The sequence below is a fragment of the Coregonus lavaretus genome, assembly GCF_964263955.1.
Source record: "Coregonus lavaretus genome assembly, chromosome: 35".
Lineage (NCBI taxonomy): Eukaryota > Metazoa > Chordata > Actinopteri > Salmoniformes > Salmonidae > Coregonus > Coregonus lavaretus.
In genome coordinates, this window is record NC_140022.1 from 9,307,041 (window position 1) to 9,322,926 (window position 15,886).

Sequence of the window (15,886 nt, forward strand, 5' to 3'; positions counted from 1 at the left end):
TAATGTGGCTCAAAGATCTCGTTGTACCATAACAGAAAAGATTTTGAAATATACTGACTGACAACAGTTAGAAATCTAAACTCAATTTGGTGTGAGGGTTGGGTCCAGTAACAGTTTTTTCCATTAAATGCTCCAAGACAGCAGGTGGCGCTAATGTAATGCAGTGTTTTCTTTTCACCGACCAGTTTATGTGAAATGAGAACACTGTCAAATGTTGTTCCAAGGTCGCTAGACAGAATCAGAGAGAGGTTTCAAACAAGATTTATTTGATAAAACGAACAGCTACACTTTCATAACCATTGCCAATATGTCCAAATTACAGTTGTTGAATATATTCGTCACCGAGCGTTTATCGGCGGCTGCTGTGGAGATATTCGGAGTCGTGGAGAAGACTATAGCAGAGTATCAGGAAGAAATCTGCCGTTCAGCAGAGGAGAACGAGCGTCTACGGAGGCTGTTGGACATGGCTACCAAACCAGAGATATCGTTACACAGAGCAGGTTTGTTGTGAAATAAAGTTGTACGAGATTTAATTTGTAGACTAATAGACTAGATTAATGTGGCACGTTGTGATATGCCAAAGGGGAGGAGAAGTGTGTAGCTTCATCCCAATATGGCGACTGGATTAAGGCGAGTGGAAAGGAGAGGGTATATCAAAAGCGCTCTGGTATAGGTTAGACGGTTTTGATTGGTGTTTTTTTTCCCGTCGGTTTCTTACCATGCAACTCAACTACTTTATTGAGCTACTGTACCGCAAGAGTTTGGATTTCTGTTTTAAGCCAGAGGATGAGTCTGAGCATTGGTGGAAAAAGTACAAAATTGTCATACATGAGTAAAAGTAAAGATACCTTAATAGAAAATGACTCAAGTAAAAGTGAAAATCACCTAGTAAAATACTACTTGAGTAAAAGTTTAAAAGTATTTGGTTTTAAATATACTAAAAACAACCTAGTGGTCCTCTGTAGCTCAATTGGTAGAGCATGGCGCTTGTAACGCCAGGGTAGTGGGTTCGATCCCCGGGACCACCCATACGTGAAAATGTATGCACACATGACTGTAAGTCGCTTTGGATAAAAGCGTCTGCTAAATGGCATATTATTATTAAGAACCGCTGGGTCTCGAGGGACCCCCTTTAAGCAAAATTCTAACAGTGTAATTAATACATTTCATATATGCTATTACTAAAATAATCATTTGGTTGTGTTCTTGATGGTGTTAGGTAACATTAGAGAACGATTCCCCCACCCCCCATTTCAAATAACAAAATAGCATTTTCATTATTTTATGTTGATGTAGGCTATGTAAAAACACAAATTCAACTGTTAAATCAATTTTATTTGTGGAGTGCCTTTGTTACAACTATGAAACAGAAACAATCTGCGCTGGAACATGGTAACAGCTTGATTTTCTTTACAAAATACTAGGGCTGGGTGATATGGCCAAAATATCATATCAAAGTATTTTTCAAATGTTGATGGTATTTGACGGTACTTTATGTTTTTGAATAATACAAGTTATACATTTGCTTTACGAGTAGTGTGTGACCCTAGGGTGGCAACACATACATTCCAAGTGATTTCAATGGGTCTTGCTCCATTCTGATTGTTTTATACTGTTCAATTAAACTTCAACCAAAACATTATTTCCTGCACTCATTTGAGATCATTTCCACACTGCCACATAGGGCTGCACGATATGGGCAAAAAATCGAGGACTTAGTTTTAACCAAATGTTGCAATTGTGATTTGACTTGCGATTTAGATCAACACTTGGGTCAACTGTTGGAATCATGGACAAATAATGATTATTCTAATTATATAAATAGTGGCCACTTTGAATACAGTGTTGTTCGACATGACAACAAATGAAAATGCCAGGAAGGAGTTACTGTGACAGGGTAGGAACCAAAGTGATGGTCAGTGTGTCCTAGGGGACCCTATAATCTTTCTCTTAGCTACTTCATGTAGGTAACATATTCAAGCTTTGCCTATTCCTCTTTGATTTAGAAGATACTGTTGCACAAACAAAATGCTGATTTAGCCTACACCATCACTGGTATCAGGCTGTATAGCTAGCTACGTTTGCGTTACATATTTATGTAGGTCAGAAGTGTCCGTATAGCCTTTTCCATGCTGTAGTGTAGACTAGTCAACAAAATAGTATTCTTTTTGAGCACAGAGAGGCCTTCCAAACAAAATTACAGATATTTTAAGATAATACAGTAAATAAATATTGATTGAATATATTTTTTCCCCTCCAGACTTCCAGCTACTCACTCCCACTGTTCCCCCTGAGCAGCAGAACTGTGAGAAGGAGTGGAGCCCTAGTCTGGGACAGGAGGACCCAGAACCCACACAGATTAAAGAGGAACAACAGGAGCTCAGACTCAGTCAGGAGGACTCACCTCAGCCCTCACATCTTTACCAAAACCAAACTGTGGATGACGGAGAGAGGGGTATTCTACCTATCATCATAACTGAAGAGATCAAAACAGAACCTGATGGAGAGGGCTACAAAGTACCAGAACCAACCAGTGATCAGCCCCTCTCAGTTCATCCAGACTTATCTGCTGCAGTAGAGAAACCATATCAGTGTAAACAATGTGGCAACAGCTTCACACGTAAGGGACACTTGACCATCCATTCAAGGACACACACAGGAGAGAATCCCTATCAGTGCAAACAATGTGGCAAAAGGTTTAACCAGAAGAGCAACTTGACCATCCATACAAGGGTACACACAGGAGAGAGTCCCTATCAGTGCAAACAATGTGGCAAAATGTTTAACCAGAAGGGACACTTGACCGTCCATTCAAGGATACACACAGGGGAGAGACCATATGAGTGCAAAGACTGTGACAAAGCCTTCAACCAGAAGATAGAATTGACATTGCATATGAGAGCTCATACAGGGGAGAGACCATATATCTGTCCTGTATGCAAGAAAGGTTACATCGCATTAAGCTATTTAAGACTTCATCAGCGTGTTCACAAAGGGGAGAAACCTTACCAGTGCAAATAATTTGGCAAATGCTTTGGTTATAAAGGAAGCTTGAAGTCTCATATGAGCACTCACACAAAAGCTTCAGCCTGAAGTGAGAACAACAAATGATTACTCGCATTGTGAATTTCTTGTTACATCTAACTTGTAAATAATTAGTTTATATTTCCTACCACTTGACAACAAAACAAATGTACAGTGGGGGAAAAAAAGTATTTAGTCAGCCACCAAAAGTTCTCCCACTTAAAAAGATGAGAGAGGCCTGTAATTTTCATCATAGGTACATGTCAACTATGACAGACAAATTGAGAGAAATCCAGAAAATCACATTGTAGGATTTTTAATGAATTTATTTGCAATATATGGTGGAAAATAAGTATTTGGTCACCTACAAACAAGCAAGATTTCTGGCTCTCACAGACCTGTAACTTCTTCTTTAAGAGGCTCCTCTGTCCTCCACTAGTTACCTGTATTAATGGCACCTGTTTGAACTTGGTATCAGTATAAAAGACACCTGTCCACAACCTCAAACAGTCACACTCCAAACTCCACTATGGCATAGACCAAAGAGCTGTCAAAGGACACCAGAAACAAAATTGTAGACCTGCACCAGGCTGGGAAGACTGAATCTGCAATAGGTAAGCAGCTTGGTTTGAAGAAATCAACTGTGGGAGCAATTATTAGGAAATGGAAGACATACAAGACCACTGATAATCTCCCTCGATCTGGGACACCATGCAAGATCTCACCCCGTGGGGTCAAAATGATCACAAGAACGGTGAGCAAAAATCCCAGAACCACACGGGGGGACCTAGTGAATGACCTGCAGAGAGCTGGGACCAAAGTAACAAAGCCTACCATCAGTAACACACTACGCCGCCAGGGACTCAAATCATGCAGTGCCAGACGTGTCCCCCTGCTTAAGCCAGTACATGTCCAGGCCCGTCTGAAATTTGCTAGAGTGCATTTGGATGATCCAGAAGAGGATTGGGAGAATGTCATATGGTCAGATGAAACCAAAATAGAACTTTTTGGTAAAAACTCAACTCGTCGTGTTTGGAGGACAAAGAATGCTGAGTTGCTTCCAAAGAACACCATACCTACTGTGAAGCATGGGGGTGGAAACATCATGCTTTGGGGCTGTTTTTCTGCAAAGGGACCAGGACGACTGATCCGTGTAAAGGAAAGAATGAATGGGGCCATGTATCGTGAGAGGCCTCCTTCCATCAGCAAGGGCATTGATGAAACGTGGCTGGGTCTTTCAGCATGACAATGATCCCAAACACACCGCCCGGGCAACGAAGGAGTGGCTTCGTAAGAAGCATTTCAAGGTCCTGGAGTGGCCTAGCCAGTCTCCAGATCTCAACCCCATAGAAAATCTTTGGAGGGAGTTGAAAGTCCGTGTTGCCCAGCGACAGCCCCAAAACATCACTGCTCTAGAGGAGAACTGCATGGAGGAATGGGCCAAAATACCAGCAACAGTGTGTGAAAACCTTGTGAAGACTTACAGAAAACGTTTGACCTGTGTCATTGCCAACAAAGGGTATATAACAAAGTATTGAGAAACTTTTGTTATTGACCAAATACTTATTTTCCACCATAATTTGCAAATAAATTCATTAAAAATCCTACAATGTGATTTTCTGGAGATTTTTTTTTTTCATTTTGTCTGTCATAGTTGACGTGTACCTATGATAAATAAATAATAATAATAATATGCCATTTAGCAGACGCTTTTATCCAAAGCGACTTAGTCATGCGTGCATACATTATTATAATTTTTTTGTTTGTTTTTTTGTGTATGGGTGGTCCCGGGGATCGAACCCACTACCTTGGTGTTACAAGCGCCGTGCTCTACCAGCTGAGCTACAGAGGACCACGAAATTACAGGCCTCTCTCATCTTTTTAAGTGGGAGAACTTGCACAATTTGTGGCTGACTAAATACATTTTTCCCCACTGTAGTTGTGTGATACAGGTTTTGTTTTTTCCATTTATGTTTTGAGGTTGGACTTTAGCATGTATAGCACTTTAGTTAGTCAGTATGTGTTACACCTGTGCTGGCCCACGTGATATTCAAGAGTGGCTGGCCCAGTGGTCCAGTTGTCTTGAGAAATGTGTTGGTCCGGTCAACACCTTTTTAGTTGGCTCTCCCTATTTGATTCATAGAAAATTTTTCCTTAAAATGTTCCTTTGTCGGATTTTCCCTGTTTATATTTTTGCTAAACTTTTTGGATTGCTTCGTGTCTTTAAGTCTGGTTTGGGTTTTTCTTTTGTTTGCCTCTTCTTGGGCGCTCATGGTGGGTGTCATTGAGGTTCCAGTTGTTGTGGCTAGTCAACTTAAAGTGGACACCCCCACGACTGTCTTTCAGAACCCCTCCTAAAACCCTGCCTGTTTTGGTTGTTGTCAGTGACTTTTTGTTAGTTCCCCCTTCTGTTTGAGCGACATTATTTGGTTTTCTAGCTGAGGAACGTAACAGTGTGTGTGGAGTGAAAAGCATCAGTCAGTATCAGATTTGTAAGCTCATTTTAGCGCTCACTTTTTTCAGATACCTACCGGCCAGGACAATGAGGGAATTTGATTATGCTGGCCCGGGTGGGCGGAGTTTGCACCAGGTGAAAAGTGATTGCATCTGTTTTTGAGACCAGGCTGCCTCACGGGCATGAGCCACTCCTCCCTCACCGCGTTTGCTCGGTCACATGACAGGCCATAGCCCGGTGCACCACGGTTCAGCCTAATCAAACTCCCTCACTGCTGGCTTCAGGAAGCCCTCACTGTTGTGTCTACCACAGAGCACACACTTGGATTTCTAAAAAACAGGAGTCCTTGTTCAATTGTAGCCTATTACGTCTTTGTTGACAACATATAATGCAGCAAATATTTTTTATGTTTTAATAAAGCTTTCTTTTTAAATGGATGTCATAGTGAAACCCTCTTTTTCTCTGTTGAACATGATTTCTGTGATGGTTGATATTAGGCAGGTTTAATACATCCTCTCTTAGCTCTATTCCCTGCTTCCTACCCCAACCCTATCCTGAACCATAAGGCAGATGGAAAAATATCTGGGCCCGTTTTCATAAAGGATCTGAGATGAGTGCTGATCTAGGATCAGATTGGCCCTGTCCATTCATTATAATTTAAAATGCTAAACTGATCCTAGATCAGCACCCCTACTCTAAAACGCTTTGTGAATAGAACCCCTGACCCTGTGTTACTGGTTAGGGTCAACATTTACCTCCTCCCAGCTGGTGTCTCCTGGGACTTGATGTTTTAAAGGTGCACCAAAGACAGTACAGTATGAAGAGGGGCAGAAACTGCTTCTCCAATAGAAATCCCGATCACACTTGTAGGCGATGTCATGGCGTCATTGGCCAGCTAAGCACATGCTCAGAAACACGTCACCGGGTCTAACGGTCATCTCACCCCGAACTGCGCATGTGCAGGCTGTCAAATCAAAGGCACTCCTTCCATATAAAGTTGTTTGATAAATTAAAACGTGTCACTTTCACAAGGTTGGAGTAATAACATGTTAAACTACTTAAGACATTGGCTCGAATCAAGGTTGTGCCTTTAGATTGAGAAAATTAACAACTATGGAAGATTTTTTCAATTTTTTCAATTCACCTCTGCTTGGTCTGTTTTGCAAGCATCCCGGAAGACTCGAGATGTTGCGCCTCTGGGTTTTACGCCTCGATCACACCGACAGCGTCATTGTATTTTGGTACACCAGAACTACATGAATTTCCAATTGAACACTGCGTTTGCCTTGCAGCATTGCGTTGCAAAGGCAGTTGCAGTGCTTTCTGTGTGGTGCATACATTGGATTTATCGAACGTATGCATCAAATTGGATGTGTAGATGGCTTGAAGGAAATGGTGGCAGAAGATGAAAGTTTAACTTTTGTTGCACACATATGCAGATGATGCTGCGTACCATTTTGCCCAATGACGCTGTAGGTGTGTTCAAGGTGTTAGAAACGTTGGGGGTGCACAACAGTAGTAGGCTTGATTACCAACAATGACGAGACCGCCTACAGGGAGGAGGTGAGGGCTCTGGGAGTGTGGTGCCAGGAAAATAACCTCTCACTCAACGTCAACAAAACGAAGGAGATGATCATGGAGTTCAGGAAACAGCAGAGGGTGCACCCCCCTATCCACATCGATGGGACCGCAGTGGAGAAGGTGGAAAGCTTCAAGTTCCTTGGCGTACACATCACTGACAAACTGAAATGGTCCACCCACGCAGACAGTGTGGTGAAGAAGGCACAACAGAGCCTCTTCAACCTCAGGAGGCTGAAGAAATGTGGCTTGGCACCTAAAACCCTCAAACTTTTACAGATGTACAATTGAGAGCATCCTATCGGGCTGTATCACAGTTCGGCAGACCGCATCACCCTCTGGAGAGCCCTGCAGTTGCGGGCGGTGCAGTTGCCGTACCAGGGCTCTCCAGAGGGTGGTACAGTCTGCCAAACGCATTACCGGGGGTAAACTACCCGCCTTCCAAGACACCTACAGCACCCGATGTCACAGGAAGGCCAAAAAGATAATCAAGGACATCAACCACCCGAGCCACTGCCTGTTCACCCCGCTATCATCCAGAAGGCGAGGTCAGTACAGGTGCATCAAAGCTGGGACCGAGAGAATGAAAAACAGCTTCTATCTCAAGGCCATCAGACTGTTAAATAGCCATCACTAGCACATTAGAGGCTGTTGCTGCCTATTGAAATCACTGGCCACTTTAAGAAATGGAACACTAGTCACTTTAATAATGTTTACATATCTTGCACTACTCATCTCATATGTATATACTGTATTCTATAATATTCTACTGTATCTTAGTTCATGCCACTGTCATTGCTTGTCCATATGTATATATTCTTAAATTCCATTCAAATCAAATTGTATTGGTCACATGCGCCGAATACAACAGGTGCAGACATCACAGTGAAATGCTTACTTACAGCCCTTAACCAACAGTGCATTTATTTTTAACAAAAAAAGTGTTGAGAAAAAAAAGAGCAGAAGTCAAATAAAATAACAGTAGGGAGGCTATATATACAGGGGGGTACCGGTGCAGAGTCAATGTGCGGGGGCACCGGCTAGTTGAGGTAGTTGAAGTAATATGTACATGTGGGTAGAGTTAAAGTGACTATGCATAAATAATTAACAGAGTAGCAGCAGCGTAAAAAGGATGGGGTGGGGGGCAGTGCAAATAGTCTGGGTAGCCATGATTAGCTGTTCAGGAGTCTTATGGCTTGGGGGTAGAAGCTGTTGAGAAGTCTTTTGGACCTAGACTTGGCACTCCGGTCCCGCTTGCCGTGCGGTAGCAGAGAGAACAGTCTATGACTAGGGTGGCTGGAGTCTTTGACAATTTTGAGGGCCTTCCTCTGACACCGCTTGGTATAGAGGTCCTGGATGGCAGGACGCTTGGCCCCAGTGATGTACTGGGCCGTACGCACTACCCTCTGTAGTGCCTTGCAGGCCAAGCAGTTCCCATACCAGGCGGTGATGCAACCAGTCAGGATGCTCTCGATGGTGCAGCTGTAGAATCTTTTGAGGATCTGAGGACCCATGCCAAATCTTTTCAGTCTCCTGAGGGGGAATAGGCTTTGTCGTGCCCTCTTCACGACTGTCTTGGTGTGTTTGGACCATGATAGTTCGTTGGTGATGTGGACACCAAGGAACTTGAAGCTCTCAACCTGTTCCACTACATTCCTTACTAGATTTGTGTGTATTAGGTATATGTTGTGAAATTGTTAGATATTACTTGTTAGATATTACTGCACTGTTGGAGCTAGAAGCACAAGCATTTCGCTACACACGCAATAACATATGCTTAACACGTGTATGTGACAAATATAATTTGATTTGATTTATACAGAAATCGCTCCGCCATTTATTGGTTGTGTTGATAAAACAAGTTTACTGGAGAACGGAGACCAAGTAGAGACTTTCGGACAAGGTGGATGATTGTATAATATAAGGCAGTTTATTCAGAGGTAAAGATATCTGAAAATAGCGTGCACGGACGCGTTCGTCAACCTCGTAGGGAGATATCTGAGAGCGCGCCCCTAACCATTGTGTGCTGACATTTTATACAATAAAATAAAGTAGGTTGATTCTAGTAGTTCTGATCTCCCCATTGGTCCTGATGAGTTGGTCGAGGTCATCTCCATTTCATTGGCTCTGAGTCGGGTTCTCTGTCTCCAGCCTAAGAGAAGGGGTTGTTTGTGTGTGTGTGCTTAACAATGATGATGTGTGTGTATGTGTGTGTATGTGTGTGTATGTGTATGTGTGTGTGTGTGTATGTGTGTGTGTGTGTATGTGTGTGTGTGTGTATGTGTGTGTGCTTAACAATGATGATGTGTGTGTGTGTGGGGGGGTGTGAGTATGTCCTCAGGGCAATAACTCGTGAGTTTGGGAGGACTTGAGAGACCTATGGCGTGGGTGTTCCCCATGGCCACCTGCTGATAAGGCCAACAAGCTAGAAGTCTTTGTGCATTGTATTAAGTCCCAAGGCCCCAACACAAGATGGGTTATGCACAAGATTTTAGTCAGACCAAGCTTTAACATAATATATTTACCACGACAAATCCCTCTCTTCACGTCTCCCCAGAGACGTGACCAAGTAACAGTAGAGAAGGAAAACTTAAGACGTGACACAAGCTAACAGTGTAATTGGCAAAATAGGGAAAACTTTATCAGAAGATAAAGTTTTAATTCCCCCTCTTCACGTCTCACAAGAGACGTGACATAAAGCTTAAATGCTGCAATTTGGCAAAATAGGGAAAACTTTATCAGAAGATAAAGTTTTACATTCCCCCTCTTCACGTCTCACAAGAGACGTGACAAAAAGCTTAAATGCTATTCATCATCCAGATATCCTTGGTCAGCATCGTCAATAGCAAGCAAAGGAAACATCTGACCGTTATCTGCAGGATGTGGATCAATAGCGGTGGTTATAATCCTGGTTGTCAGCGTCCGTATGCATGGAATGCAACAGCATCCACAAAGCACTAGAATTGCAGCAAAAACAGAGATGGATACAAGTATAGAAGAAACAAGCGTTTTATATTTACCAAACGCATCCATCCAAGAGTCCCACATTGAAGTATCCACCCCTGAGTGGCTCTTCATTTTGCCATTAAGAGTTCGTAACCCTTCCAGGGCGACAGTCAAGCTGCCATCTGTGGCTGTATTGTTGGGAATAAAGGTACAACATTGTTCACCAAACATGGCACATACTCCTCCTTTTTCAGCCAGGAGCATGTCGACAGCAATACGATTTTGGAAAGCCATGAGAGAGGTCGCAGCCAACTGGCCATGCACCGCCTCAAAACCTTGTTGTGTCCAATTGCCTAATTTTTGAACATTAAAATGGACATAATTGATTCTGTCAACATTTTTATTAATTGTGCACCACCAGCAAAATGAAGATTCAAAACCTGCGGCTACTTGGTCAATCAATTTATACTCATCTGGTACCCCCCTAGGGACCCCAATTGCATCAATGTAGGTTGGGTCCCCATGAGTAGGGCCCACAGCGCGCCTGGTCCTGGTAGGAATTAAGTCAGACACATGGGTCACCAGCTCCTGAACACCTGTTGGATGCACAGAAATTGGTAGCAAAAGAGAGACTAGTGCACAGGTGCCTGTGGCATTTCCAGGCAGTCCATCAAACAGATGAACGCCTCCACACCACCACCAGACATCAGCCCTGGAAACAGGTTTAAACTCAGCATTAGACGTATAGATAAACCGACACCATCCAACAGGTACCATACCCAACAATGGTAGACCTTTCGTGAGATTAACACAGGTAAAGTTAGCTCTAGCCACCTGATAGGAAAAAATTGGTTTCTTAGTTGCTTTAGTAACCAAGGGATGAACTACGTCCCATAGTGTACAATTGGCGGAAGGGTTGTCATATTTCATGACAGACAGGAAGCATTCTGGCGTAATGGCGGCAGGGATAATGCGAAGCAATGGCCGTGCCCCCATACAAACCACACAACTCTGATGAGTCACCTTTGCCGCTTCCTCAGTCAACAAGAGCCAGTTGTTAGAAAGGCCAGAGACACCTGTAGCGGTCAGGATTGCATCATCCAAAGTAGGTGGAGTGGTAAGTAAAATAATAGAATTATTCTTATTACCATTTTCATTAATAGCATGTGCTTTTGTGTTATTAATATGACAAATTCGAACCTTCCAATAGACTGGTGCAGTGGTACAGCTTACATAAGGAGCAAGTCTAAAGTCCTGGCAGCCTAATGCAATACCAGGATAGATAGTAAATTTGAGTCCTTTAGAGTTTTTTGTCAAAGTCAAGAGTTTCCTCCATTGTTTTCCTAATGTAGTAGAGGTGCAACTGGACCAGTCATAATTAGTCTCACATACCAAGTTTGTCCAAGTCCAATCGCTATGGGTGACCCCCACTGTCATATACCAGTCCCAGTCACGGTAGTAGGTAAGTTCTCTGAAGTCTACCCACGGCACTGTCGCAGTAGTGGTAACATTAAAGGGTATACATAATGTGGTGCTTCTATACAATTGTCTGGGCCTACAGGAAAGGGTGTTAGAGACAACTTGTCGTTTAGTTACGTGGTGGCTGTGGCTTACATTCTGATCTGGGCTCAATGTGTCGGAGTGCAGGTTGGTCGGACGTATGGTTGTGGCATTGAATGTGTCGTTAGGTTTACTAGTGGGTGTAATGGGTGTCTGTGTCATGTGCTGTACTGACCAGAGTATGATTCCTAGAGTAACCCCAATAGTTACAATCAGCAAAACAAGGAGTGGAGCAGAGCACCCCAGTCTCTCCCATGGTGGTCTGTCCCTCCTCTGTCTTTCCCCTCCAGTATCTGAAGATGGGAGTCTCCTCCACATATTCAGATAGTGTTGGTGTCAAGAATTTGATCCGAATTTAATGTGATTAAATCACTTCTGACTTCAGTCAGGGTTCTGGAAGGAGTTGGTGCTGGTGTACAATGTGTCAAGTGGTGCCAAGGTGCGCCTGATTTACCTTTGACCTGGACTGAGTGTGAAGTAACCTCCTTCACTTCGTACGGTCCAGTCCACCTGGGATCTTGCCACTTTCTCTTGTGAACCTTGATCCTTACCCAGTCGCCAACTTTTACCTTCAGCAGCGCCGGATCTCCCGTCAGCTCCCCCTCTTGGACCTTGTGAATCTGTTTGGAGAGAGCTGCAGAGAGTTCCGTTAGTTTTCTCACATATTCAGACATTACAATTTGTTGTACATCAAGGGCGGGCATATGACCTCCCTCCCTTGGTGGACCAGGCATGACTCTACCAGTCATAATCTCATGTGGAGAGAGATGGGTGCCTGCTCCTGGAGAGGCTCTCATGGCCATCAACGCCAGGGGCAGAGCTTCAACCCACGTCAACTTTGAACCTGCACATACCTTGGCTATCTTAGCCTTCAAAGTTTGATTGGCGCGTTCCACGAGGCCCTGAGATTGCGGCCGGTACACAGACCCAAACTTGTGCACAATGCCGAACCTCTCCTCCACCTGTCTCAGGTGTTGGTTACTGAAATGGGACCCGTTGTCGGATCGAATTTGTCTTGGAACCCCATACCTTGGTATGAGTTCAGTCTGCAGCCACTTAATAACTGACCTAGCATCCTCACGTGCTGTTGGTATTGCCTCAACCCATTTGGAGAATCGATCTACCATTACCAATAAGTACCTTTTCCCACTAGTTACATTATCAGCCCCCATGTCAGTGTAATCTATGCTAATGTCCTGAAAACATGCATTAGGTACTGGGTATGAACCCATGGGTGTTTGGAAAGGTTTCTTTGGGTTGTGGCTGCCACAAATGCTGCACTCATCACAAAACAAGTCTGTCATGTCCTTAATGTGTGGGTGCCACCAAATATGGGAAACCTTCTGTAAAGTTTTGAGTTTCCCTTCATGGGTGGGCCCATGAGCCTCCCGTATCAGCTCGGGGCAGAGATTAGCTGGGGCCACCAACCTGCCGTCATGGCATCTCCAAAGTTCATCAGGTCCTTTGGTGGCTCCCATCTGTCCCCATACCGAGTGCTCATACGGGCCCGCTGTGAATTGTAGTTCCTTTATGTGTTGGTCTGTGAGTTCTGTTCTAGCTGGTTGAGTCTGCAGCACCATCTGTCTTGGAGTGTAGCCCCCAGCTTTCTTGGCTGCTTTGTCAGCTGCGTCATTTCCCTTGCTGACTTTGTTCTTGAGTTGCTGATGTCCTTTGCACTTCATGATGGCCACCTGCTCAGGTAGTGAGACTGCTTTTATCAGTCTCTCCATTTGTGCCTTGTGTTTGATCGGAAGGTTTCCTGTTGTGGTGAAGTTACGTCTGACCCATTGTGGTCCATCTGTATGGACTGCTCCATGAGCATATGCTGAGTCAGTGTAGATGTTCACAGTCTTTCCTTCAGCCTTTTCCAGGGCTTGAGTCAAACCAATGATCTCAGCTAGTTGGGCTGAGGCAGGTTGTGGGATGATGTCTGATTCCAGGGTCACGTGTGACCCGTCTGGAAGCTGCTGTACCACTGCATATGCTGCTATGTTCCCTTCTTCTCCTCTATAGCAGCATCCATCGGTGTACAACCATAGATCAGGATTGGTAAGGGGTTCGTTTCCCAAGTCTGGTCGCAGTTTCAGTTCCTGTGCCGCCCTCTCTTCGCAGGAGTGTGCCAACCCTTCTTCTGCATTGAGTGCGTCTGCCATGTTTTTGTCGGTGTTGACAAAAGTAATGTGTGATTGGGTGCATTTATTCTGGATTTTGTTCTTTCTTTCAGCGCTGAACGTGAATTCCTTGCTCATCAGATATGCTGCAACCCCATGGTGCGTATGGATTTCCAATTTGTGGCACATTACCAGGTGGGCGTTTTTTTCAATAGCTTTTGCCACTGCAGCCACGTACCTGGAACATGTTGTCTGACCTGCTTCAATATGGTCCAACTTAGAGGAATGATACATCAGTACTCTTCTCTCCCCCTCTTGTTTCTGAAAAAGGATGGAAGAAGTGAACCCCTCCTTTTCAGAAACATCAAGATGAAATTTGTTTTTGTAGTCGGGTGCTGTCAGAGCTGCTGCCACCGAGAGATCGGTTTTTAGGAGAGCAAACGCTGTTGATGCTTCAGGTGTCCAGGTAAGTGAGGAGTGTAAGTTTCTTGGTCCTGCTTCTCTCACTATTTCTCTCAGTGGTTCAGTCCTGGATGTGTAGTCAGGGATGTGGGTACGGCTGTACCCTGTCAACCCCAGGAAGGACAACATGCCTGACACTGTGATGGGACGTGGATGATGGAGTATGGAATCTCGGTGGGATTTCGAGAGACCAGCACCTTCTCCTGAGATTTCTCTGCCAAGGAAAAGGACAGTTCTGCGACAGGACTGGACTTTGCTCATTTTGACCTTGTAGCCTTTGACAGCCAAGAAGTCAAGTAGGGTTTTTGTCATTTGTAGACAGAGATCAGATGTGGGAGCCCCCAGCAAAAGGTCGTCTACATATTGGATGAGTATCACTCCTTCAGGGATTTTCAATTCAGTCAGGTGTGTCTTCAAGATATGATTGAAGATTCCGGGAGAACACCTGTAACCCTGTGGAAGAACCGAATACGTATACTGTTGATGTTCATATGTGAAGGCAAAGAGAGGCTGTGAAGCCTCATCCAGTGGAATGCTGAAGAAGGCATTAGCCAGATCCACAACGGTGAAGTATTGGTGTTTTGGTGAGAGATTACTCAGTGTAATGTGAGGGTCAGGGACAGGTAGGTCAATGGGTGCAGTGACGTCGTTCACTGCTCGGAAGTCTTGTACCATCCGGTATGTTTCGCCTCCTGCTTTCAAGACTGGTAAGATTGGTGTGTTCCATGGAGACACAGTGCGATATATGACACGAGCTCCCAACAACCCATCTATGGTTGGTTTGATCCCCCTGGTCTGTTCAGGTTTCAGACGGTACTGTGTTCGGTAGATAGGAATTTGATCAGGGTTGAGTAAGGTGATGGTGACTGGTTCCACCTGTAGTTGTCCAACATCAAATGGGGTGTGTGTCCATATGCCTTCATCAATGGTGGAAAGCAGTGCTTGTGATGAGGGGTGGTCTGTGTAAGGTTTACCATGGTGTCTTGGGAGAGTCAAACGTTCAGGAAGGCAATGTTCCTCTGTGTCAACTGTCATAAACCTCCACATGTTCTCAGTGGTGGCTTTGGTTATTCCTGGAGTTTGGGTGGGTTCCCACTGGAGTTTGGATGCTCTTCTGATCATAGGCCCAAGGCTCCTTGCTTCAAAACCGTTTCCAACTGCCAGTGTAACATGGGGAGCAGATTCTTCACCCAGTAGGTACCAGTATTTCAAATGGGAAGGTAGGATAACCGGAGCAGCCACTCCTTCCTGTCCACACACTATGGTACAACATCTGATTGTTGGTGTCAGGTGCATCATGTTTTCATCCCAGTCATCGGTATATGGGTTGACATCATTATCAGTCACATTAAGTGTACAGTGGATTTCAGCTTGAGGAGTCTTGTATGGGTGAAATGTGTAAATGAGTTGTCTCAGCTGGTTGAACTTGAATTGAACCTCAGGGGTTCCTTGGCCGGATTCGATGCACTTCAACCAGTATATTTCTTGGGTCAGGGAGAGCACTGGGGTTGGGATGATGGGTAGCATCAGCACCCTAACTGGATGAACTGGTGTGGAGGTAATGGGATCAATGGAAACCTCCACACCCTTTTCGGTAAGGTAGATTGAACATTTCAGTTTGCACAATAGGTCCCTTCCCAATAGGTTGATTGGACAGTTGGGACAATATAGGAATTGATGCTTCAAATTGGAAGGGCCCCATTGGAAGAGCAATGGTATGGTCTTGTTTTGTGCTTCGGGTGTTCCTGAT

At 44.3% G+C, this 15,886-nt stretch overlaps 1 protein-coding gene across 1 annotated transcript; it reads left to right on the plus strand.

Annotated features, from left to right (window-relative positions):
• Positions 1-307: 307 nt before the first annotated feature.
• Positions 308-4,527, plus strand: LOC311109684 (uncharacterized protein; the record flags this gene model as incomplete). Its single annotated transcript, XM_084152647.1, has 2 exons — positions 308-500; positions 2,261-4,527. The coding sequence occupies 2 exons, from the start codon at positions 308-310 to the stop codon at positions 3,019-3,021; spliced, it is 954 nt and encodes a 317-aa protein (XP_084008773.1). The 3' UTR covers positions 3,022-4,527.
• Positions 4,528-15,886: the final 11,359 nt, after the last annotated feature.